This window comes from Narcine bancroftii, chromosome 3, assembly GCF_036971445.1.
Source record: "Narcine bancroftii isolate sNarBan1 chromosome 3, sNarBan1.hap1, whole genome shotgun sequence".
NCBI lineage: Eukaryota > Metazoa > Chordata > Chondrichthyes > Torpediniformes > Narcinidae > Narcine > Narcine bancroftii.
In genome coordinates this window covers 79521099-79548221 of record NC_091471.1, presented here as the reverse complement: position 1 = coordinate 79548221, position 27123 = coordinate 79521099, and the positions used below count along the sequence as shown (strand labels likewise).

Here is a 27123-nt window from a genome sequence, read left to right as displayed (position 1 = left end):
GATCAACTCCCACTTTTTGAGAGATTTTTGAGGCTTGCAAGGCTTGACTTGTACGCTGAAATGTATGATAATTTGCCATTGTAATTTCTTCCTGCATTTTCTTTCAATAAAATGGCTAGTTGCTTGCATTTTAAATTTATATAACAAATAACTTTTTTTCAGTCCATCTTGTACGTTGGACTCTATAACAGTTTTTGAGATTCCGGTCTTGTCCAACACAAACTTTGTTTTGGACACTAGTCTTGCAAGTTAGTCTCCACATAGTTCAGCAGGTAGTGTAAGAATCTACTCATTGCATTTCTAATTTGGCTCACCAAATTATAGGAGTGGCAGGTTAAACTCACTCTTTTATTAGGGCTGGAAAGGCGGCTTTTATACTCTTCAAGTTCCCGCTATTTTTGCTGATTGACTGAGTCAGTCATATGAATAACAGTAGCGGGCGGGAACAGCCATGCATATGAATGCCCTTCTTCCCCAGTCTGTTCCTGCTGAGTTAGCTGGGCAGCTTGACCAACGCCATCTTAGGGCCGTTGGTCTGATGCTGTCCCAGCTTCTACTCCCACAGGTTCTTTGTTCTGGGAGTCGCTTTAGAGATCTCTGTCAGTGTCTGCTAGTCTGCTACTGCGTGATGTGCCGGCCCGATCTCCGCAATTGCAGGCCGCCAAGTGACCCCCCCCCAGAACCGGCGTTACAGCCTATAGTGTCCGTAGGTATAGTCCCCAAAGTCTTTTGTGGTCTGCCTCTGCGTTGACTGTTCCTTGCTTGGGAACTGCTCTGGTCCGATTGCGGGACTTCTTTATGAGCCCCACGGTAGCCGAGCACTTCTGTTTCTGTTTCCACAGAATGTCTGGCCAGGCTGCGACTTTCCGGGGGTCGGTGAAATCCGTATCCGCCTGGAGCAGTTGGATGTCTTCAAGCATCTGTACCAGGAACGCTTTCTCGAACATGATGCCAGGCTGCTCATCTCCCAGGAGGGCCAGCATCTCGATGAGTGCCGATGGTGATCTGTCTCCAAGCTCATCCAGCTGGAGCAAATATGCTCCGCTCTTGCCGTGAGAGTCCAAAATTCTCGGTTAATAGCTCTTTGAAGGCAGTGTAAGTGCCTTCCGATGGTAGCCTGTGGATAAAGTTGGCCACTCTGTCTGCAGTTTGTGGATCCAGGGCGCTGACCACATGGTAGTACCAGGAGGTCTCTGCTGTGATGCCCCGAATCTGGAACTGAGCCTTCTCCTGGTCGAACCACACGCCATATACAACATATTTGATTTGGGAGCATACAATTTAGAATAATCTGAATAGTGTAACAGAGAAAGTTATTTGCCAGGCACATCAGTGCCTGCTGTTTGAAGGAGCTATTCTATTCTATTAGTCCCAGTTCCCTGCTCTTGTCTCAGACCAGTGCAATTTTCTCCTATAAATTGTATTTGGAAATTATTATTGAATCTGCTTTCACAATCTTTGCAGCAGAGAATTCCACATTGTCACAATTTCCTGGATGAAAATATGCACCTATTGTTGTATTCTTTTGTGAATTATTCTAAATCTATGACTTGCAGTCGATCACTGTTTCTCCTATTAAGATTGGTTATTTTTCCATGCCTCCTGTCAAATCTCTCCTTGACCTCTCTGCTGTAAGGCAAACAAAATTTGAGCTGCTTAAATTTTAAAAATATAATTGAAGACTTCCATCCCTGAAACCATTCTAATATGTTGTGAACAAAATTGGAGGGTATTCAGCTGCAGTAAATCTGATGTCATATTCAGCTTTAATTCCATGCATTTGTGTTCCACATACTGATCACAAAGTTAGGAATATTTTCTGTTTTAACAGCTTTCTTGTCCTGCAATTTCAAGAGCTACAGATTCCTGTATTCCTGTATCAACTTCAAAATAGTACTTTTTGGCCACTGTTGCCATTCATTATTTTGCAAATTGAATTGATTCATTCTTTTGGTTAGTTTTCATCTGCCATGTCTGTCTATTTTGGCAGTCCATAATGTACTGAAGTATTTTGCTACACTCCTCACTGTTCACTGCATAGAGGTTCTGATAGTTCAGTGTGAGAGCTCTGGTCTTGTAAACCAAAGGTTGTGAGTTCATTCTGCTCTGGGGCCTCGGACAAAGTGGTGACTTTTTGTCTTCCCTATGGAAGACAAAGTTAAAGTATAAACGTAGTATTATGTGACAATAATTAAACCTTTCCCTTTCCCTGACTAATCTGAATATTTTCTTTGAAGTCATGCTTGTATATAAGCCACGTCAATAATATAATACAAGGAATTGGGAGAAAAAAGCTGCTGTTCTATCTAAAACTTTTTTAAAATAAAGTTAAATTTATTCAGTACGATAAGGTATCTGTAGATTATTCCAGTCTGTCAATAGTATAGTATATAAATTAGCATTGGTTTCAACATCCTCTTTTCATCAATATGGTCTGGAATATGCTAATAACTACCTTGTGGGCCTGGAGAACAACCCACCAGCTGCAGTGTGCATGGCAGTGCATACCAGCCTTCAACAACTGTGTACTGTTACTTGAAGATTGACATGCATTGGCAGTTTGATTCTGAATATCTAACCTCTTGCTCTGCTCCTACCCATCAGTAATTCTTAGCAGTTATTTTTAGCTGCTAAATCAAGTTTGCTAGGTGTAATACATGTTTTTATATCATATGTGTGTGTATATATATCTGTGTGTGTGTGTGTGTGTGTGTGTGTATATATATATATATATATATATGTATATATATATATATATATATATAAAAACTAAATAAAGTGCACAACTGTCTGCTAAATAGGTTTCACTTATTTTGAATGAAGCACCAAATTTTTTATTTGCCCTTTTCCCAGATGCTGGAAAAGTGAAAAGCATATTTGGAAGTTTCTTGTAGCCATTGTTGCCAGAGCAAGAATTAATCAAGTGGATACATGACTAACAGGGTATACAATGTCAAGCTTGATTTTGGCTATAATACAAACTTCTATTACTGAGCACTTGTTCTTTTTTAAACAAATGAATCCCGGCCAATTTGAATTTATGAAAATTCATTACAATTATTTAACTGTTAGTCAAGCATAATATTTTAATATATGTAGTTTATAGAAATTATATTTTGTAGGTGTGGCAGAAGTAAGAGCTGTTGAAATGAAAATTCAAGGTATAAACTGTCATTTCTCCCAAGTTACCTAATGCCGCTTCATAATTTACGAAAAAATGCTATTTCAGCTTGTGTCTTGATGCAAAATTTTCATCTGAGACCCTCGAATGACTTGAGCTCAGATGTGCTTCTTTGTATTTGGAAGTAACAGAAAACAATGTGCATGCAAATGACAAAAGAAATGAGCTGCTGAAGGAACTCAGTTGGTCAAGCAGCATCTGTGCAGGCAAAAGATGTTTCAGGTCTGGCCCCTGCATTAGAACTGAGTATAGAGGGAAGCTGACCAGTACAAAAAGTGAAGGCAAAGGATGAGGTGGGGGTGACGGTCAGTAGGGGCTAGGTAAAACCAGTTAAGGTAAGAGATGGTAGGCAGATGGAGCCAAAGGAGGGGGAAGCCTCTATCTGAGGCTGAAAGGTGGGATCAGATAAAGAAGGGATAATGCCCAGATAGATCAAGATGGGTGAATGATCTTGAGCTTCTGATTGAATGTCTTTTCAGGTCCCCTTCCCATTCGCATGGTGACCCATCTGTCTTTGCCATCTGCACTATTGTTGAGAGATTAAATGGAAAAAAATAGAAGCTCATTTCATATTCCTCTAGGATAGTTGTTGGCTGTCCACCCTATATAAATCTCTATTAAATAATCTCTCATCCTCTGTTGCTTAAAAGAAAAAACTCTGAGCTCACTCAACCTCTGTTTATAAGAATGTTCTCTAATCCAGGCAACATCCTAGTAAATCTTCTTTCTAACCTTCTAATGCTTCCTTATCTTTCCTTTAATGAGCGACCAGAACTGCACATAATACTCCCAAGTGTGGTCTAACCAGAGTTTTATGCAATATCATCTTGCAGTTCTTGCCATATGCCTTCTTAACAACATTATCAACTTGTGAGGCAACCTTGAGGGATCAATAGTCCTGGACCCCAAGATACCTCTGTTCCTCCACATTGCTAAGAATCCTACTGTTAATCACATACTCTGCACTTTGGAAGATGAAATTTAAAGGCATCGCTTCACACATTTCCAGAGAAATCCATCTGCCACTTCTCCGCCTAACTCTCCTATCTTCCGTTGTAATCTATACAACCTTCTACACTATCCACAGCACCTCTTACCTTCGTGTCATCTGCAAACTCACTGACCCATCTCTCCACTTTTTCATCCAAATAATTTATAAAAATGACAAAAAATAGGGGTCCCATAACACATCCTGTGGAACATGACCAGTTACTGACCTCCAGGCAGAAAATACTCCAAATCTTGCCACCTTCTGTGGGCCAGCCTATTCTGAATCCATGCATCCAAATTTCCATGGATCCCATGCCTCATGACTTTCTGAATGAGCCAATTTTGTTAAACGTCTTACCAGAATCCATATGTATCAGATCCACTTCCCTACCTTCATCAATTATTTTGTCACCTCATCGTTAAACTCAAGCTCATGTGGCCCCTTTTCAACTGGCATCCCAGTTAATTGGCTGTGCAGTGTCCTGGGATAGGAAGCCCTTTGTGCCATTTCCACTGGACCACTCTTAACTGGGACACTAATTGGTTTTCCACTGAACACGCTCATCCCCGGGGATCGGAGTGTTCCACCTTTAACTGGAAATGGGTGACTTTCTGCTGTCTCTTTTCCACTGGTTTTATCAACTCGCTGGCATCAGCAAACACTGGCGATAAGAATAGCAGTAGAAGTGGTTAATCCCCAGCGTGAAATTACATCATTTGACGTCGGTGTTCAATATTCCTTTTTCTCTGGACCATGTTCCAGTAAGTTCCCAGTTAATTCTTGGGGCAGGATGCCAATGGAAAAGAGCCTAATACAATATGTAAGAAAACTATGCTTCTCCAAATACTCAAAAATCCTGTCCTGAAGAATGCTCTCCAATCGTTTACCCACCACTGATGCAAGACTCACTGGTCTATAATTTCCCTTTTACATTTCTTGAACAAGAAAACTACATTTTCCATCTTCCAGTTCTCTGGTCCCATTCCTATGCCCAGGGAGGATTCAAAGATCATTACCAATGCCCCAGCAATCATTTCTCTTGCTTTTAATAATAGTCTTGGGTATTTTCTGTCCTGTCCTAATCTTTATTTATCTGAATGCCTTTAAGAAGCTCCAGCACTTCCCCTTTCTTTACCTCAACATGCTCAAGCAAATTAGCCTGTTCTTTATTGACATCACATCCACCAAGATCCCTCTTCCTGATGAACTCTGAAAGTATAGTATCAAGGACCTCTGCCTCCAGGCACATGTTTTCCTCTTTTATGTCTGAATGGTCCTACCCTCTCTCTGGTCATCCTCCTATTCTTCAAATTTGCATAGAATGGTTTGGGGCTTTCTGTAATCCTACTTGCCAAGGCTTTTGCAAACCTCCTTCTAGCTCTCCTCAGTCCATTCTTGTATTCTTTCGTGGCTATTTCCTGAATTTTGGTTCCTGAACTCTGTGGATGCTTCCTTTTTCCTCTTGACTGTTTGTTCCACCTTTCATGGGAACAATGTTAAAATAAATTGCAAAGGAGCTATTACAAATATCCAAGTTACTTTAATGGACACATGAACAGTGAAAGAGATGGCCATTTGGTTTATCAAGATGGTGCCAACAATTTGAACAATCCCAAATGAATCCCATTTGTCTGCACTTTTCCTTGTTTCTGTATCTTTGCTGCTACAGTGGTTGATCTACAATTAGTTGAAAAAAAATCTATTTTGAATACTCCCGATGGCAAAATGCCTCATTTCCAACAATGCCTTCTGCCCAACTATTTAAAAATGTTATAAAAGGTTTTCTACCTTTCTGAATATATTCAATTAAGAGTTTAAAATTCCTTTTTAGTTTTAATTTTATAATATCTTAAATCTTAACCTAAAATTATGAGATGGTCAACTGATAATAGCAAAATTGTAGTTGTCTTTTGATTTAAGCACCTTTTTTAAAATAAAAGATCTGCTATTATTTTGATGAAACACTCTTGGCATTTTGAGAAAAAATATTGCATGCATTGTTTGTTATTTTTCACTGCTGTCTGACATATTTAGTACTAATATTAAGCTATCACTGCATTGTTCAATGATACTGGTTCTTGATCAGTACTTTGGGTATATAATTGTAAAAGATGTGGTGGATTTCACAGTGGTTTCTGAAAACTTATTTTTATCTCTGAGTTGAATATTTTGTGATAAAGGTGCCAAGTTTGATTATATTGGTCCTCCCTTTTCTGCAGATTCGCCTTCCACAGTTTCAGATACCTGCGGTCAAAAATATTAAATGGAAAATGCCAGAAATGACCAATTCATACATTTTAAATTGCGTGCCATTCTGAATAGCATGATGAAATCTCACGCTGTCCTGCCCAAGACGTGAATTATCTGTTTGTCCAGAGTATCCACGCTGTATATGCTACCTGCCCATTAGTCACTTAGTAGCCATCTCGTTTATCATATTGACTGTCATGGTATGGCAGTGCTTGTATTCAAGTAACTATTTAATGTTGTTATAATTGTTCTATTTTATTAGTTATTATTGTTAATCTCGTTATGTGCCTAATTTATAAATTTGTGGCCATGGAATCACAATGCACATGATGAAATAACCACGCAAGGCATTCTTTGAGTAAATCAAACAGATGTTCTCTTCAGAAACCACACAACCTTTTAAAATTCTGAATCATATGCCTGACACATGCTGACATTATCATGTACTGATGTAATCACTTGCTGATGTCACATAGCCGGTTTGATGCTTTCTGGGAGTTGTAGTGCTGCCATAGCACCGTTATGTTCCTCCCCCCCAGAATTAGCAGAAAGGTTTGTTAATCTTTTAGGTGGTTGACAGCTGCAATGGACTGTTGGCTGCTGCAGTGGGGAGGACTTGTCTACATAAGCTGGTTTAAGCCTGTCAATAGTGAACAACTGTGGCTTCCCTCCAATGTCCAAAATATAAGTCTACCTAGTTTTTCTGAGTATCTTATAAGATCCTATGTAAGGCATCTGAAAAGGATGACCAAGTGTTCTCCTACAGACTAAGACATATTTGCAGTTTTTGAGGTCTCCAGGCACTAAGAAAGATTTGTTCGACATGCAAATATGGTCAGTTTTCCTATGTTCTCCCTTAGCCTAGTCAATAGTTCCTTAGGATCATTGTTGAAATTGGAATGGTCGGGGACGAACTCCCCAGGGACCATCAACAGTGCGCCGTGCATGAGCTCCACATAATTCCCTGAAAGTGGCATCACAGGTGGATAGGGTTGTGAAGAGAGCTTTTAGCATATTAACCTTCATAAATCAAAGTATTGAGTACAGGTGTTGGGATATTAAGTTAACACTGTATCAGACATTGGTGAGGCCATATTTGGAGTATTTTGTGCAGTTTTGGTCACCTAACTACAGGAAAGATATCAATAAGATATAAAGAATATAGACAAGATTTACTAGGGTGTTGCCCAGACTTCAGAAACTGAGTTACAGGGAAAGGTTAAACAGGTTAGGACTTCATTCCCTGGAGCGTAGATCAATGAAGAGAGATTTGATGAAAGGAATGGAGGTAGACTTTTTCCATTGAGGATAGGTGAGATACAAACCAGAGGACATGGGTTAAGGGTGAAAGGAGAAAAGTGTAGGGGGAACTTCTTCACACAAAGAGTGGTGGGAGTGTGGAACGAACTACTAGCTCTTGTGGTAGACGTGGGCTCATTTTTAACATTAAGAAAAATTTGAACAGGTACATGGATGAAAGGGGTATGGAGGGCTATGGACTGGGTGCAGGTCAGTGGGACTAGGCAAAAAAAGGTTCAGCACAGACTAGAAGGGCCAAAGGGAGCCTGTTTCTATGCTGTAGTATTCTATGGTTTGTGGTTCATTTTTCATTCAGGAATCTGACGTCAGAGGGGAAGAAGCAGTCCTTGTGCCACTGAGAGCTTTTCTTCAAGCTTCTGTACCTTTTTACTGATGGTGGCAGAGTGAAGAGGACGTGACCTGGGTGGTGGGGGTCCTTGAGGATACTGCATTGTTAAGAAACTGCCTCTTATAGATGTCCTGGATGGGCATAGAGAGTGGTGGGAATGTGGAATGAGCTGCTAGCTGAAGTGGTGAATGCACGCTTAATTTTAACATTGTGGAAGAATTTGGACAGGTACATGGATGGGAGGGATATGGAGGGCTATGGACTGCAGGTCAGTGAGACAAGGCAGAATAATAGTTCAAAACTGACTTGAAGGCCCTGTTATGTTCTGTAAATAAAGAATGGTGCCCATGATGTGACAAGCTGAGTTAACAACCATCAGGAATTTTTTTTTCTTGTCCTAAGCATTGGCACTTCTGTACTAGACAGTGATGCATGCAGCCAGAATGTTCTCCATGGTACATGAGCCTTTGATGACTTCCAAATCTCCTCAAACTCCTCACAAAGTATAGCTGCCGGTGTGGAGATTCCAGGATAGATCCTCAGAAATGTTGACAACGAGGAAGTTCTTGACCCTCTCCAGTGCTGACCCCTTGATGAAGACTGGATCATGTTCTCTTGACTTTTTTCTGAAGTCCACAATCATCTTGGTTTTTCTAACATTGAGTGCAAGGTTGTTGTCGTGACCCTATTCAACGAGCTGATCTATCTCCCTCTTGAACACTTCCTCATTGTCGTTTGCGATTCTGCTGACCACCACGGTGTCATCAGCAAATTTATAGATAGCATTGGCTGGCTCATTAAGTATATTTAAGGCAAAGTTAAATAGATGTTTGCATAGCAGAGTAATTGAGGTTTATGGAGAAAAATCAGAGGTAAAGTTGAGTCCATAGCCAAATCAGGCATGATCTTATTGAACGGTAGAGCAGGCTCATCGGGCCATATGGCCTAATCCTGCTCCCGTTTCTCGTCTTCTTATTATTTCATTGTTGGAAGTAAATTTCCTGCAAATGGCTTGATGATCTCTTTGATTTGATATGGTTGAAGGATAAATATTGACAAGTACTTCAGGAATGGCTCCCATGTTCTTCAAAAAGTACTATGGAGCTATTTACTTAGGATAATAACTGGAACTTTGTTTTGCATTTCATGTGGGAGATGTGCAAAATTCCCTCATTATTGTCCTGCCTTGTTGGCGTAGATTTTAGGTATTTGAGTAGATCTGATAAAGTGTACGTTCTGAATTTATTCAGTAGTTTCAGCACAGTAATGATCATTTATATAAACTATTTAAATTTTTTGACATAATGGATAATTTGAGATTCAAATAGAAATGCCTTGGTGGAGCAATGAAGCCATTTCAGCCAAATTACATTGGATAGACCAATAATCTTCCCTGAAATCTATAAATTGTTTGTCTCTTTTTGGAATCGTGTCTGAAACCTAACTTCAGCTTGAATTACCTTTTGGGGCTTGCTTCCCTTTGCAAAAACAAAATGACTGGGCAAAGATTTATTGTCTTCTAAACATGTGATGCAAGTTTGAGCATCTGAGGCATTAATTTGAGCTTTCTCTATGTTGACTTGTGGCATAAGTGAAAATATTTAAATTCCTTAGAACTCTATCACCATCTCCATCCACTGAAATATATCAAAAGAGCTCATCGTCATATAGCACAGATTAAGAGTTCAGTGATTAGTCTTGATATTACCTCAGTGCTTTCGGGAATTCCTTCTCAAAGGGGCCCAGCACGACATAAGTACTGGCTGAATGTCAAGCTATTAATATCTTTTGTCCAACTTGACTTTGAGACTTTTCCTTAATATTCACGTAATTTTTTTTGGTGATGATCAAAAATAATTCTATTTAAACCTTTAAGAAAAGCAGCATTTATCTTGATGCAAATTATTTTAGCAATTGTTTTGCTTTATTTTCCAACTGAGCCATTTTGAGAGTGACCTTTAGTTTCTTTATGTACTTGGGTTTCCTTTTTAATCTGTTGTGGCTGGAGTTCTTCTGTCTTTTTCTTTTGCAAAATGATCATAACTAACCTTTTTTTAAATGACTTTTGTCGCAATGCTCCTTGTCAAATCAAATATCCGTGCTTTATGTTCCAAAAGCAGGGATTGAAAAAAATAAAAAGTGGTATTTTGAGCACAGAATAGCACTCTATTTAAAATGTTATTCCTTGTCCCCTGGATAGACATTTGTGCTTCAGAGTATTTTGATGGTTTTTTTTTCCTATTTTTATTTATTGAATTTCAATTCATTCAAGCAATTTATTGGTTTGATTCTTGTGGCTTTTGTAAAGCAACTGAACCCAATTTGTAATAGAAGTTGAATTTGGCAATCTTTTTAGTGGCATCAAAAGTTGCTTTGTGTGGTTATTTGATACATCTCTCTGCACCACCAACAGGTCTTCAGCATCAATTGGAATATGATGGAGGGCTTTCAATTTCAAAAAATTCTCAAGAAGTCCAAAACCTTTTAATGGTCAAGATACTTGTTTCACTGGCATCCAACTACTAGACTGAACATTCTTTCCTGCTCTCGACACTGGCTTCAATGTGCATCAGTTACAAATATCCTGCAAATATTCCGATAGACTACATCAACAATCCCTCCAAAATTCTTGTTCTCTGCCACTAAGAAAGCTGAGGGCAACAGGCACTTGGGAATGTATTGGAAATATATTGTTATTCCATCGTTCTTGGTCTTGATCCTGAAACTCCCTTAACCTAACAGTACAGGGTAGTCCCCAACGTACATCTTCCATTCTGATAGACCACTCGGATCTTGAAATGGATGCAAGTCAGATGTATGTCAACCTCGAGTCTCCTGCAATCGGACATGTGCTGTGGTATCTGGCTGCTGTAATTTTATTTATGTTTTCATTATTTTTTTGGTCACACATACGGATGGCTGTAAGTTGGGGACTACCTGCACTGAACAAATACATTCATAGTACAAGAATGAGGCCTTATCTGGGGCAATGAATGTTGAACTTTAGTGAGATTCAGATTCGGAAAAATGGTCAATCTGTTATGACACTAATTTGTTAACAGCAGGTGGTGTTGCATCTATGGTTTGTCCATGGTTCTCCTTGGAGTGAGTACTGCTGTTAAGGTAGATCTTAGATGTTCAGAAGCAGAGCTAGTACATGCCACTACATTAACCTTGTTAAGAAGCTTTGTGAATCTGAGTCCAAGCACAACACTTTATGTTTTGGCTAGTTATGTTGATCATCTTCAGGAAAACATGAGATTACTCCACCAGCTTGCAAACGAATAAAAAATACACTCACTCGTTTCTTTCAATTGACTTTTTAAAAATTATTCACTAGACCCAACATTGCATTCTTTAACTCCCCATACACCACTCAGCAAAAATAATCTGACCTTATTGGCTCACTGCCACACGAGTGATCCTGACACTCTTCTCCCCTGAATCTTTGAGATGAGTGCGACTACCACCCCCCCCTCCCCCCACTCAGCCTCCAATCTAGGCAAGGAGGCAACTGATTGCAACTGTCCCATTACGTAATGGTCCAGAGGGCTGACAGTTTGGCCTGACCTTGTACGATAGTGCAAGATGGGCAATGCATGATGTGATTGGCAATGGTGCGACTGGGCCCCTGACTCTGGCTCCAACTCAGAACATGGACCGTCGATATACGCTGCTTCAACCTGTCAATGGAAACCATGTCAGCTTTTCCATTCCTGTCAATCACAAAAGTCATTGGGTAGCATTGTAAGACCTTAAAAAGGCCATTGTAAATGGGATGAAGTGGTTTGCAAACAGCATCAAGCTGGAGGAACACGAGTACAACGTTGTAAGTTATTTGGCACATACACTGCAGATAATGCCTGCCGCATAGGAATAGGTTGGAGTAATCTCATGTTTTCCCGAAGATGATCAACATAACTAGCCAGAACATAAAGTGTTGTGTTTGTACTCAGATTCACAAAGCTTCTTAACAAGGTTAATGTAGTGCCATGTACTAGCTCTGCTTCTGAACATCTAAGATCTACCTTAACAGCAGTACGCACTCCAAGGAGAACCATGCGCAAACGTTCGCTCCATATAGATGCATCACCACCTGCTGTTAATGCTGCTTTCAATTGTCATGTGGGAGATTACCATCCAGTAAGACATCCTCCACTTCACAGGCAATCTGCTCTGTAAGACTTTCCACAAGTAACCCGTACTTCATCTTCTGACTCATCACACTGAGGGCAGAGAAGCATGCTACAAGGATCATGCACCATGCTGTGCGTTATTAAAAGGGGTGAGGGGGAGTCTCCAGTTTTACCTCCCCAACTACTCCTGAAAGGGGCCTATCCTCATCGCTATCCATTTTAAATTAGAAAGTACTCTCAACTCACAGTGTAGTGGCACTGATTCACCACAGCTTACAAATAAATAAAGAATAAACTCACTCGTTTCCTTCAACATGCCATAAAGTCAACTTTCTTATTATTCACTAGACATAACATTGCATTCTTTATCTCCCTGAACATCACCCAGTTAAACTCCTCTGACCTTTTCATTTACTCACTGCTACATGGGTGACCCTGACACTCTCACTCTCCTCCTTCTGGATCTGAGATTCATCACTTGTGTACTGACGCGACCGCGACAAGTCAATATTTTGGGTTGGGATTCTTTGTCAAGACTCATCGGTCAATATTTCAGGCAAATGTGGTAAAGCACAATCCTGTGTTTTTCGAGCAGTTGAATCCAGATGGTTTCAGAGTGCAATCTTCTATTAAGTCCTGCGTCAAAAGTTGCAATCCATCGAGTTTTCATGTCAAGAATGAAGAACTTGAGAACTTGCAAATGGTTTAAAAATTTGTAACTAGGTAATGATATATATTAATCTTCTTCCAGTGAGGAAACGAATGCCACTATTGAAAAGTGTTTTGATATAACTTTTCATAAAAATAACAGCCTGCTAAGTTCTCACTCATTTTAATTCAGCTCCATGGGTCTTGGCACTTTGATTACTCTCATTAGAGTAAGAATTTAATTGCAAAATTATTAGTATTGAGTTATATGTTCAAAGAATTACCTCCAGTTAGTAAAACATGAAAGTTTGCAAATATTGTGATTGAAGTAAAAACACAATGCTGGAGAAACTCAGCAGGTCAAACAGTGTTCTTTAGATAGGAAAGATAAAAATACACAACTGACATCAAGGTATCATTTTGAAGGGCTGAAGCCCGAATTGTCAGTTATGTATTATTATTTTTCCTATCGAAAGAACATTGATTTGCTGAGTTTCTCCAGCATTGTTTTTATTGCCTCCACTTCATTTGTCAGGCTGCTTAGTTAATTTTGAATGGTTGATGCACATATTACAGGAATAGCAGTTGCAAAATTAAAATTAATTTTTGGTTGATTATCAATGGCATTTGTGGAAGAGTTGCAGATTTCTACTGATTCTGTAGTTCTCCATGTGCAGAATTATTTTCTATTTTAACTGGTTAAAGTTAGGCTTTAATTTTTTGAGTTTGTACCCCACATTCTAGGTTTATCCAAAGAAGTGAAGCATGTGTTTTCCTTTGATATCTTGAAAGTGTTATGGGTTATATTATTATATAAATATGTCTTTAAAAGAGATAGATTGTGGGGGTTTTAGTGTAGGTCACTTCACAAGCAGATACTTACACTTCACATCTCATTTGCAAGGCAAGAACTTTGTTGAAGCCAGACTTCAGGGACCAGTGGCTTTGCAAAAGACAATGGAACTGCTTTGAAAGAAACTTCAGAAGTTGGTAGAAATGGAACAAGGTCTGGGCTCAAGTGCTGATAAATATCTTTCAAAGATTGGATTTGGGGCCTTGGTAGGGGTTCTGGATTTTACAAGCAGAGAGAGAGAGAGAGAGGGAGAAATCAATTCAGCAGTGCTTTTTGAGGCTGCAACATGACAAGCTGGCAGGCTTGTTGAAAACCCCATTTTGAAGACAGGTTCTGAGTTCAATCTGTTCAAAACCTTGTAGTCCTTACAAAAGGAAATAGTTGGCTTGAGTATTCCTCCTGAAATAGGGGAAACAAGAGGAACTCAGTGGTGACCTGCAAGAAGAAATTATAATTTGGAAAACCCATGATGGGGCAAACTTCTTCGGCAAGACATTGAATTGACTAATCAGAGGAAATCAGTTTGTGTGTGTCCAACGAGCAACAAATATCTCTCTGAAACCAACAAGAACTTTCCTGAATGGTAACCATTTACCTTTAAGCACCAGAGCCTGGCGAAGATTCATAAATGTTAAATTCTGTGTGCAGTATAAGAATTCCCTGATACCGGTGAACTTGGAGGAGTGAGAAGTGAGATTGGACTGTGAATCACTTTCCTGAACATATACACATTACATACACGTGCGCTTAGAATTAGAAGGGGGGTTGTTAGGTTAAGTTAAAGTTTTGTCCTATTTTATGTTAAAAGAAAATTAAAAGCAACTTTAGTTCAAGTAACCTTTTGTCTTGGTGAATTTCTATTGCTTCTGGGTTTTGGAGTCCTCTGGGCTTGTAACAAAAGCATAAAGGCATTAAATTGGACTAAAATAAATTACAAAGGCATATGTGTGAGTTGACCCTGTTTGATTTGGTGGGGGTATGACAGTAAACCAATAAAGGCTAACTTTTTAAATAATTGCTGTATAGTCTTCAATACAGATACTTGAAAAAGAGTGAAAATTCAAAGGTGAAGTGCATGGTTAAAGGCAAGATGGAAGAACAGATGGACCTTGGGCACAAATCCATAGATCTCAAGGTTGCTGCAAAGTTTGACAGGGTAGATGAGAAAGCTTATGATATGTTGGGTTTCATTAGTTAGGTGATGGAGTTAAGAACTCTGAGGTGATGTTGCAGCTCCATAAAACTCTGGTCAGACCACATTTGGAATGTTGTGTTCAGTTCTGGTCACCTCATTATTGGAAGAACATGGAAGCTTTGGAGAGGGTGCAGAAGATGTTTCCTGGATTGGAGAGTGATCCTTATGAGGCAAGATTAACAGACCTAAGGGTTTTCTCTTTGGATTGAAGAAGGGTGAAAGTTGACTTTATAAATAGAAGTCTACAAGATTATGAGAGGCATGGATGGTGTGGACAGCCAGTGTATTTTCTCTGGGGCAACAGTAGTAAATACCAGAAGACATCTATTAAGGTGAGGGGAGGAAAGTTTAGGGGAGGTGTCAGGGTAAGTTTTTTTTTTAAACCACAAGGAGTAGGTGTCTGGAATGCATTGCCAGGAGTGGTGGTAGAGCCTGGTACAATAAGGAAATTTAAAAGACTGTTAAGCACATGGAATTCAAGAAAATTGAAGGGGAGGAGGGGAGGGTTTAGATTGTTGAATGGTTTTATATGAGTTGGCTCAACATTTTTGGCTCAAGGGGCTGTTCAGTAATGTTCTTATGTTCTATAACCTGTCTGTAGCAGACAAACAAAGCATCTTCGGGACAAGTATTCACACATATGATAAATAAATATTGTTTTGTGAATATGAGAGTCTCGGATGGTTAGTGTGTGCAGTGCCTTTGTTCAGCTTTCTCACTGTTCATGGGAAGAAGCTGTTTCTCAGCCTGGTGATGCTGGGTCTGATACTCCTCTCTTTCTCGACAGGAGTAGCTGAAAGATACTGTGTGCGGGGTGGAAGGGGACCTCAATGATTTTGCGTGCCATCTTCAGACAACAGGGAGGGAGACTCCAGTATCCTCTTCCCATTCTTATGGTCTGATGGATTGACCTCTGATCCATTTCTCTGAAGTAGCTGTACCATACTTTGATGCAGCCAGCTACGACACCCTTGATAGAGCTCTTGTAGAAAGTTGACATAATGGTGTCCGGTCGCCTTGTGCACTTCAGTCTTCACAGGAAGTGCAGTTACTGTTGCGCCTTCCTGACAAGTGAGGTAATGTGTGTCCACAATAGATCACTAGTTAAGTGGTCTCCAAGGAACTTGGTGCTCTCTACTCACTGCACTAATGAGTTATTGATGTGTAGTGGAGGCCTCCTGAAGTCCACAATTATTTCCTTCGTCTTGTCCACATTGAGACTGGGTTTAACTCTTACACCATACCTCAAGATTTTCCACCTCTTCTCTGTAGTGCAACTCATTGTTTCTGATGAGGTCAACTATTGTTGTGTCATCTGCAAACTTGATGGCACCGTTTGGAGCTGATCTGGCGATGGAGTCGTGGGTCAGTGGCAACAGGAGCACACAGCCCTGAGATGTGCCAGTGCTCAGCGTGACGATAAAATGAGGAGTTCAGAGAAATTAGGTTAAGTAAATAATCATAGTATTGGAGAAATAGGACTGAAAACTGACGAGCTTGCTAGGATTTTGAAAGTGGTGGCTTTGGGTATAGTAGATATTATCTTTGTCTTCCAGAATTCCATGGATTGCAGTATAGTTTTTATATAGAACCATAGAGCATTACAGCACAGAAGCTAGCCTCTTTGGCCCTTCTAGTCTCCCAAACCATTTTTTTTCCCTAGCCCCTCTGACCAGCACTCAGTCTATAACCTACATTCATCTCTTCAGCTAGCAGCTCATTCCACACTATCACAGGTCCCCCTAAACCTTGCCCCTTTTACTCTTAACCCATGTTTTCTGGTTTTTATCTCACCTACGCTCAGTGGAAAAAGCCTATCTACATTTACTCTGTCTATTCCCCTCATAATTTTAAATACTTCTATCAAATCTCCCCTCATTCTTCTATGCTCCAGGGAATAAATGCTAACCTGTTTAACCTTTCCCTGTAACTCAGTTCCTGAAGTCCAAGCAACAACCTAGTAAATCTTCTATACACTCTTTCTATCTTATTTATATCTGTGGAAAGTATATTGACAAGTTGATCATGACCTGATTTGTTAATTTATATGTTGAAGGCTGCAAAAAGTAGCAAGCATACCCAAGTGCATCACAGACTCTGACTTCCCATTTGTTGAAGATACTTATGTGAGATGTTGCTTCAAGATGACAGCCAATATCATAAATGACCTCATCACCCTCGTTACAGCCTTTTTTCTCACTGCTACCTTTGGGAAGGAGGTGCAGAAACTGAAGTGCAGCACATCTAGGTTTTGGAATAGTTTTTAATCCATTTGTTATCAGACTCTTGAACCTGCCCTTACTACCACAATCATAAACTACTCCCAACACCACAAAAGGACCTGTCTGTACTATTGAAGCACCACCTTTTTCTTGCACTTCTGTATCTGTGAATATTATACAACTTTTATATTTATTATTATTTTCTGTACAGTAATGTATGTTATTAGAGTTCTATTTAGTTGCAGCAAGTAAGAATTTTGGTGCATACACTGTACTTGAGTGTATGAAAATAAACTCATTATCATTAAATACTTTTTTTTAAAGTAATGCTCTGATTGTATTATGTCCTGGTGAGATTGCATTTGTTATTGTGTACAGTTATGATTTCCTTACAAATGTACTTATCATGTGGAAACTCTCCCCTTAGCCCACCAAGTTCATGTCAACCATCAGGCACCAGCTCACAAGATCACAAGGTATATGAGCAGAAGTGTGCCCATTGAGTCTTCTCTGCCATTCTATCATGAGTTGATCTATCTTCCCACTCAACCCTCTCCCTGACCTGCTCCCTATAATCCTTGATGACCTAACTAATCAAATACCTGTCAATCTCTGCCTTATATACATCCAACGACTTGCTTCCAAAGCTGTCTGTGGCAACAAATTGCACACAGTCATGATCCTCTGACTAAAGAATTTTTTCCCCATCTCTGTTTTGTATGGATGCTCTTTCATCCTGAGATGGTTCGCTTTTGTTCTATCATGGGATACAACCTTGCCACATCTACTCTGTCCAGGCCTTTAGCATTTGAAATGTTTCTGAGTTTCCCCCTCATCCTTCTGTACTCCAAGGAGTGTAGTCCAAGAGCTGACATATTTTCTTTGTATGCTAACCCTTTCTTTCCTGGTATCATTCTAGTAAATCTTCTATTATCTCTCTCCAATGTCTTTTCTCTAATCAGGAGCCGAAAATTATACACATTACTCCAAGAGAGGTCTCACCAGTGCTCTATAGAGTCTCAACATTATATCCCTGTTCTTGTTTGCTCCTGTAAGTTTTATTAAATTTTCTATCAGTTGCTCTAATCCTCTGTCTTACTCTTCCTACATGCCCATCAGTTCTTCCCATATGCTGCTAGGTTTGGTCAAGTCGACATGGTAGGACGAGATAACGCTTCTCCAGGACCATGGAGCACATTTATATAGATATAAATTAGGAAAGCAGTTAACACATTAAAGTAATAAGGTATACACTGAAAGTCCATGGCACACTATCCACATCTGTACTCGGAGTTCAGGAGCCTGATGGCTTGGGGGGAAAAGCTGTTTCCCACTCTGGACATAAGGGCCCGAGTGCTATGGTACATCCTGCCAGATGGCAGAAGGGAGAACAGATTACATTCTGGATGTATAGAGTTTTTTGCAATGTTTATTTGCACCTTCATCGAGTTCAGTAGATGTCTATAACAATACAACTATTTCTCGAATTGGAGATGTTCAATTTATGAATTGAAGTCAATGTCCAACATCTCAATTTTTTGTTAGAATAAATGATTTACTACTCTCTCCTTGGGAATAAAATGCACCAAAATATCCATTAAAATGTATACCAAATACATTTTGCCCAGAATTTTTGATGGATGAAATTTCAGTTGGTATTTTCCAGTATTGGAATATCTTCAGAAACTTGTAACTCCTTGACTTTGGTCCACTAGATACAAAGTTCATTATTCCATTAGCCTCTCTCTAAGTTGTTTATTATTATCAACAGTAATGTTCCCGAGCCCAGTTTCTACAATATATTCACTTGTATACAATTCGTAAGCTTTTTTTTTTGATCAGTGCATTTGAATTATTTTTGAATGTAATGAATAGTTGTGGCCCCAATTATATCCAACTAGTCCCATCTTGCAAATTTGACTAACTGTCAGTTATCCTGGCATTTTATCTCCTGTCAGCCAGCTCATTAAATCGTCTTCTGTCTCTAGTCTATCAAGTACCTCCTGGAAGCCATTTAAGAAACATCTTCCATCCACTAATTTTATCAATGACCTGACCCTTACAAAACCATGGAATGGTACAATAGGTGGTCTGTTGGAAGCCAATCACAGCAATAATTCAGTGCCAACAATTTGAAGAGCAGTCTTAATAAATCCCACTCCTTTGCACCTTCTGCAAATTCGACAGTCTTAATAAATCCCATTCCCTTGCACCTTCCTCAAATTCGACAGTATAATTCAATATGAAGGCCACAATTTTCAACTGATGTGTGGTGGAAAGTCTGTTGACTGGCTGCACCACAATCTGGTATGGGGAGACCAATACCCTCAGTGCAAAACCCTCCAAAAGGTAGTGGACACAACCCTGGACATAACAAGCAAAGCCTTCCCCACTATCAGGAACATATACAGGCAAAGTTGCCCTTGGAAAGCAGCAGCAATCATCAAGGATCCACACCACCCAGCACACACTCTTTACACGCTGCTGCACGAAAGAGGTCTTGGTGCTCCAAGACTCACACCACCAGGTTCAGCTACAGCTGGTACCCCTCCACCATCAGACTCTTCAACTACAAACCCAATTAGGGACTCATTTAAGGACTCTTACTTATTCCATTTTTTATTGATTTTTTAAAATTCTCTCTGTATTGCACAGTTTGTGAACATTTGTTATCTGTTTACAGTTCTTTATTTGTTTGCATTTATTGTTTGAGTACAATATTTTTTGCACTAATTGGTAATTCTGTCTTGCCCAGAAAAATGAATCTCAGGGTTGTTTGTGATGCCATTTATGTATTCTGACAATAAATCTGAATCTGACAATTGAAACTGTTTCTTCCACCTATCAGTGCATTTCCAAATCTGTGATTTTATTTTTTAAATTCCATTTTTGGTTTGTGTAGTCATTTTTGACTCTTCAGGTACTGACAGTTGTTTACCTCTTTTCTGTCTTTAAAAACTCAAACTTGTTGACAATGCCCTCAAATGAGGCTGACACGGTTCGAGTAGCAGTTAACACAAGGCTGTTACAGCACCTAAAATTGATACTGGGGTTTGAATTTCGCACTGTCTCTAAAGAATTTGTATGTTCTCTCTGCATGGGCTTCCTCCCACCATTCAAAACATAATGGGGGTTGTAGGTCAATTGGATGTAATTGGGCGGCATGGACTTGTTGGCCAAAAGAGCTTGTTACTGTGCTGAATGACTAAATTCAATTTACATTTAAAATTCGTTTGCAGTTGCGTAGCCTTTAAATGTTGCCCTTAGAGTGTACAAATTGTTTAATGGTTGGGATTTGAAGCATATGTATGCCTTGCATAATATTATTTATTTTAGTTTGGAAGAAAGTGAGCCTGTTTGATGCCCCAGAACTTCCAGCTTCAAAATGATCATAAAGTAGGTGATACCAGATTAACTGCCTCTCATTCAACCCATCCACTTTTCCTTTGTATTTACTTAATAGTTGATTCTAAATGCTTCCACCAACGTTGAAATTTCCACCATTATATCCAAAGGGGAATGGAAGTGTAACTCGGGACTTGTTAAGTATAGAGTTTGAAATAATTGAGATGTCTGGCTCATTGAATGCATACACAATGAAGTGATTTGTCTGCGTTTGGCAAGACATTTAGACTCGTACCATACTCTTGGCTTTTTTAATGCAGGAATCTGCAAACAGGAACTTGTGTGAGGGGCCATTCACAGGTAAATATCCTTCAGAAAAATATAGTGATTACAAATAATTGGGGGGGGGGGCAGAGAATTGTTTAATTTAGCTGTTTAAAATAGTTGGGTAGAATTTCACTTTGGTTGAAATTAAATTTGGATTCAACGTTGTGGAGGCAATTTATCCTTTAAGATTATGCTCTATTATTTCAGCAGTTGTGCATAGTTGTAAATGCATTTAGTTCTATTGCCTAAATATTAGAGAACTAAAACTTGCTCCTAAGTGCCCTGATTTCCACCTGAATTTATCACCATTTGCTATTCCTTTGCAAGATGGTTGTTCCTATTTTTCTGTCTTGAATGTTGTTGCCCTACTTTTGCCTCTTTATTGCTTTGTTAGAGCTGTTGAGGTTTTGTTGGATTTGCAATCAAACCAAATTGGTAGAGCTCTGGTGAGGCCTAAACGACCACAGTGTTTGCGGTTGATCTTTACTGGTATTATTAATGAAAGGGCAAAATGTACTTTGCTGAATTCAGGTGGTGGGAAATATTTGAGCAGTTAATTTGCGTGTTGTGACAGTCTCTAATTTGTATTTTTAGCTATTTTGGTAACGAGTAATAGATTTATTGTTAAAGCACATACAATGTACATAATGCACCAAAATTCTCGCTTGCTGCTGCCAAATAGGGTAGGAAAAAACAAATCAATTAGTACATATTAAATTACTGTACAGAACAAGACAATAAATATAAAAGCTAATATTCACAGTTACATTTAGTGCAGGAAAAATAAAGTGATGTTTCAATGGTAATACAGGTCTTTTGGTGGTGCAAGAGTAGTTTATGATTAGGGAAGTAAGGGAAAGTTCAAGAGCCCAATAGCTGTTGGTTGAGGATGGGTGGTGATGGCTATTCTTGAAACTAGAGGTGCTGGACTTCAGGCTTATGTACCTTCCCAAAGGTAGCAGTGGGAAGATGGTGTTATGGGTTTCTTTATGATGTTGGCTGCCTTCTTCAGGCAGTGACTTTCTTCACTGGGTGGGAGTTTGGGGCCTGTGGTGGACTTAACTATATTTGCTTCCTTCTGGAGTATATTGTGTTCCAGGACACTCAAATTACCAAACAAGGCTGTGATGCTACCAGTCAGTGAACTTTCCACAGTGCACCAGTGGAAGTTTGATAAAGTATTTGACAACATGCCAAATGCATGAGGAAGTAGAGGCATTGGTGTGTCTTCTTCATGGTTGCCTCAATATGCAGTCTCCAGGGGAGGTTCTCCAACATGTAGATTCCATGGAACTTGAAAGTACAAACATCTTCAATTCCATCCCATCAATGTGGACAGGTGTGTGGTCCCTCTGCCCTCAGTGACCTAAAATCCATAAAAGCTGCTTTCTCTCGTTGATGTTGAGAGCAAAATTGTTGATCTGGCACCACCTCACCTGATTCTATCTCCATCCTGTATTCTGATTCATTATTTCCTGTTATTCAGCCAATAACTATGATATGACTGATATTATACCTATATTTCCTGAACAAACTGAAGTATTTTGATTCATTCGAACTATTTTTGTGTTGTAAATCATCACTTGGGCTGTTTGCCTATTCTTCAAATAGTTTTGTACTGTATACTAGAAAGTATTAAAAAGTGCTTTAAAACCATAATTGTTCCCTTTCAATCATGCATAGTTAATGCAGTTTTTAACGTTACTATTCTATGAAATGTAATTCACCAAATGCTTTTATATGAGTGCTAAGACAACAGAAACAATAAGAGTTTGAGTTTCAAATGTTTCCTGATGAGACCTCTGGAAATGTCTCAGTTGATACAGTGCAAAACTATGCAGAGCTATCTCACAGAATTTGATTTGATCCAGAAGGGGCAAGTAAGTCCAAATCATCTATTTCCAGATGCTTTTCATTTTCCCACAAAACTGATGGTTGGTTTTCTCAAATCTAACTTTGTTCTCTTTGTCCGAAGAGCAGAGTGGATGATGTGAAATTGAACAAATGTGTGTGAATAAGACAAGCCCACTTCCAGACTTCTGTGCTATTTGTCCAGGCAACAGGGAAGCTGTTTTACCCAATAAAATTTAAATTTTTCTAATTGAGGTTGCCGTATCCATTCATAGGAAAACAATCTCTTATGGACTTATTTAAATTATCATATTCAAGAATGCAATGAGTTGCAATAATAATCAATTAAATTAAGATATCCCTTTGCATAACCATAGAAAGTGACACAGTGCTTTATGACCAAATGCAGTAGTTCATAAAATGCAGTTGCTATGGTACCAGAAAGGAATTTGAACTGTTCAAAATTGTTTTGAAGCTGATTATTTTATTGCATTTCAAAAAATGAAGGAGAAATATGAAATTCCAAATAATACTCTTTTGTTTATTATCAAGTTAAAGCCTTATTATTGAATCATTTTGGACACACTTTAAAATTACCAAGACAGTTGAGTTTTGAAATTTTACTTACGGAAGGCATTAAAAAAAATTTCTGAAGAGTATAAATTATTGCACAATAAGATGCCCAAGTTAGATATTCATAAATTGAGATTAAAATGGAAAAGTGATTTGGGTGTTGTAATTGACCAAGATGATTGGAGATCTATATGTAAGGATAGTATGACGAAGATTATTAATGTTAGGTACAGGTTGGTTCATTATAATTTTTTACATCAATTATATTTAACTCCTCAGAAATTAAAGAGATACAATTGATTTCTTCAGATTTATGTTTTCGATGTTCTAAAGATCTAGGTACGTTTATACATTCGACTTGGTTTTTTGGATACAACTTAAGGAATTTTTCGAGGTGTTAAAGATTCAATTACCTATGGGTCCTACATTGTTTTTATTGGGTATTGTTAAAAAGTTGAGATTAGTTTTGAGATTGACTAAGTATCAGATTGCATTTTTAAGACTAGCAATGGCTGTAGCATGGAAATGTATAGCTATTACTTGTAAAGATGAGATTGATTTAGGATTAAAGAGATGACATATGGAGTTGAGGTCATACATTCCATTGTAAAAAAATAACGTATAATTTACAAGACAATTATCTTTTTTTCTAAAATGTGGAGCCATTGGATTATATGTGGTTAAAATGTTGAATTCCTTGGTGCCTGCTGTGATGGTGAGGCTTCGATCCATGGCAACTTAATGTATAATTTTCTTAATGGTTTTGATCTCAATTTTTTTTCCTATCAGGGGGAGGGAGGAGGGTGGGATTTGGGGTGATGAAGGGTCGGGGAGGGGGAATGGGGATATTTGTATTGTAATTGAAAATTTTAAATAAAATATTTAAAAATGCAGTTGCTAAAATTATGCCGTTTTGGAAACGCTGGAGAAAATATGCAGATATAGAGGTCAATTATTATTTTTTTAAAAAGACTGGCAGGTGCTCTCTTGGATGTGCAAAGACCTAGTTTAATGAAAAGAGAGGTATGTACACTTTTTTCTGGATGTTGAAAATTTAAAAAGAGAAAAAGCAGAGGCTGAAATCTGAAATAAAAAGAGAATGTATGGAAAGAAAAAATGAAAATATCCTGGATCTTGATCCTTGATCAGAACTGGAAGAGGCTAGAAATCTCAAATAAAATAGAAAATGGTGGAAAAACTATGTAGGTCAGACCTCTTTCACAGTTCTGATGAAGGGTTGTTAATTTCACTTTCTACGGATACTCCCAGACAGAGTTTGTCCTGCATTTTCTGTTCTTTGAATGTTCTTGTATTCAAGAATATATAATTATAATGTATGTCATTGGCATTACTAAATTGCAGCATTATGAAAATAAAAATAATCTTTGTATCATCATCTTTTAATATATAATGAGAACTGATCATAATAGAAGAAAAAAGTTGGGCTGAGCTACTGGAATATTTGCTGCCATTCTAAAGTTGCACTAGTTTTGTCATTAATTAATATTTGCTGAATTTGAAGATGACTCATTGGTGTTTTTACTGTTGAAAACTTGAAGAAGATAGAAGGTTGATCTTGTAGCGGCAGCTCCTGAAAGAACACACACAACCAGACGGGTTGAGCTCAGTGAGCTAGTTTATTGCAGGCTGCTGGGCTGTACTTGTACTCCCAGCCCGGACCTGGCTGAGAACTGCGCTGGAGGGCGCTGACGTCACCCGAGCGTCACATGGTCCCCCAGCGCGGGCTTATGAGCCCCGTGCTGGGAGGAAGAGAACACCCCCGACGGCGCCATTTTGGCCGGCTGCCCCGCCACGTGGCTTACAAGCGTGGCTGGTTTGCCTGCCTAGTGGTGAGCCGCCACAATCTAACCCATTTGTAGCCTTAATTCTCCAGATGAATGACAATGTGCTCACCTAATTCTAATGTCATTTGTGCAATTGCACCCAGAAAGTCTCCTGCAATCATTTTATTTTCCTTCCTGGTCTGGAATTTCAAATTTAATTTTGTCTTAACCTTTCAACCCCTAATACACTTCTAATTTCTGCCTCCTTCATTTCTTGCCTTTACCATTAACCCAGATAACATGCCTTCAGGTTCCTTGGCTCTAAGCTTTGTTCTATGAAGCACTGTTTTTTTTGGTATCTTGGTTCCATATAAATGCATAATATTGACAGTTATACCAATGAAACTGAAACAAGGATGGTAACCTAAAGAATCTGATGCAAAAGTCATTTAATTTGGATGGAGAATTAAAGTGATTATTAGGATAATAGTAATTTTTGAATTCATAATGTTTTTGTATATAATCAGAACTGATTGTAAGAGAAGAAAAAATTTGGGCTGAGCTACTCTGTAATATCTGCTACCATTCCAAAGTTGCACTAGTTTTGTCACTAATATTTGCTGAACTTGAAGATGACTTGTTTGTGCTTTTACTGTTGAAAATTGAGAAACATTATATTGAAGAAAAAAGTTGGGCTGAGCTACTCTGGATTATCTGCTACCATTCCAAAGTTGTCATTAATTAACATTTGCTAAATTAGAAACATTGAATTGCAGTTGCATCCTTTGAAACATCATCATCTGACTTTCCATTTATTTGTGTCAACGGAACAGAAGGGAGTTTGATAAACAGATTTGGAATGCAGGAATCTATAAAACTATGAACAATATAAAAGCTAGCATTATAAGTATGTTGAAGTTATCAAATGAAGAAAAATCTCTGATGGAATCTTTTATGCAAAATTGAGGTTGCCGTGATAGCTACACTGTAGTTATTTTTCAAGATGATGAAAATTAAAGATGCTCTTCTTTTCCAGTGTTTTCGAACCTTGTGTTGCAAAGGACCACCTTCACCACGAACAGAATATGATGTTGTGTGCGTTGGCCTTACGGGATCTGGCAAGTCAAGTTTGCTTACGCAGCTCTGTTGTGAAAGCACAGACAGTATCATACCAACAACAGGTAAGTTCAACGTTAATTGTAGAATTAAGCTAAAATATCAAATGTCAACTGGAATCTGACCATGCACAAATAAATCTTGTTGGCTACAGAGTCAATTTTAAATACCAGTGGTAGATAGTAATTCTTGTCTAATCCCCTTTGCAAATGTCTTCCTTCGTGAGAGCAAAATTGATGCAGATCATTAACATTTTCAATGATAGCTGAAGCACTGTGTAAATTTACCTTTCTGTATTTGCTTTTCACCACATCTCCCTCTCCCTTTTCATCTTGTGTCCAGCAAAAGCTCTATGTTATCACTGTTTCTTTCTATTTGGCTATTGAGATTTCAGTTCATTTTCTGATGTAGCCTTTGATTTGAGATTCTTCCCACCAATAAATACAATCGATCTTTCAGGCCACATAATCTGGATGGTCTTTAGCCTTTGAAATGTTCTTACTGGAAACATTCAGCATTTTGATCTTTAAAAACTCTTGAGATGTTACTGTGGAAGATCCTTAGTTAGATTCCAACATGCTGTGATATTTAGATATTCTGCATTGATTTTCCCCCCACCTATTGTCATCTAGTTCACTGGTGGGTCAATCACTAACTATGAGGCATACTTGCTGAGTCAAAAAGAGATGTTCTTGCTCATTTTTGTCCACTTTATTAAATGCTCACTTTCAATCCTGCTTCTATTGCACAATGGTCAGTCTCTGTTTTCTGAAGAGATACAAATGCTAATGTTATCAGCAAGGTCCAGATCCTCTTGACAGAAAGCTAATTGTAGTCATAAATCAAAACACTGGAGATGCTGAAAATCTCAGAGTGCTGGAAATGATCAATATATTGGGCAGCATCTGCAATAGCAGCATTTGCAAGCTGCAAAGTTATAGTTTGATTTGGAGAGAGTGTTTGGCACACACTTGTGGGCTGAAAGGTCTGTCCCATGGTCTAG

At 38.7% G+C, this 27123-nt stretch overlaps 1 protein-coding gene across 2 annotated transcripts in view; it reads left to right on the top strand.

Moving 5' to 3' along the window:
* Window positions 1-27123, top strand: part of LOC138757281 (ADP-ribosylation factor-like protein 15) — a 359572-nt gene that overhangs the window by 120194 nt on the left and 212255 nt on the right. For both annotated transcript variants that reach the window (XM_069924338.1, XM_069924339.1), the window contains exon 2: window positions 26041-26185. In XM_069924338.1, coding sequence (XP_069780439.1) covers window positions 26041-26185 — 145 coding nt within the window. The remainder of the gene's footprint in view (window positions 1-26040; window positions 26186-27123) is intronic.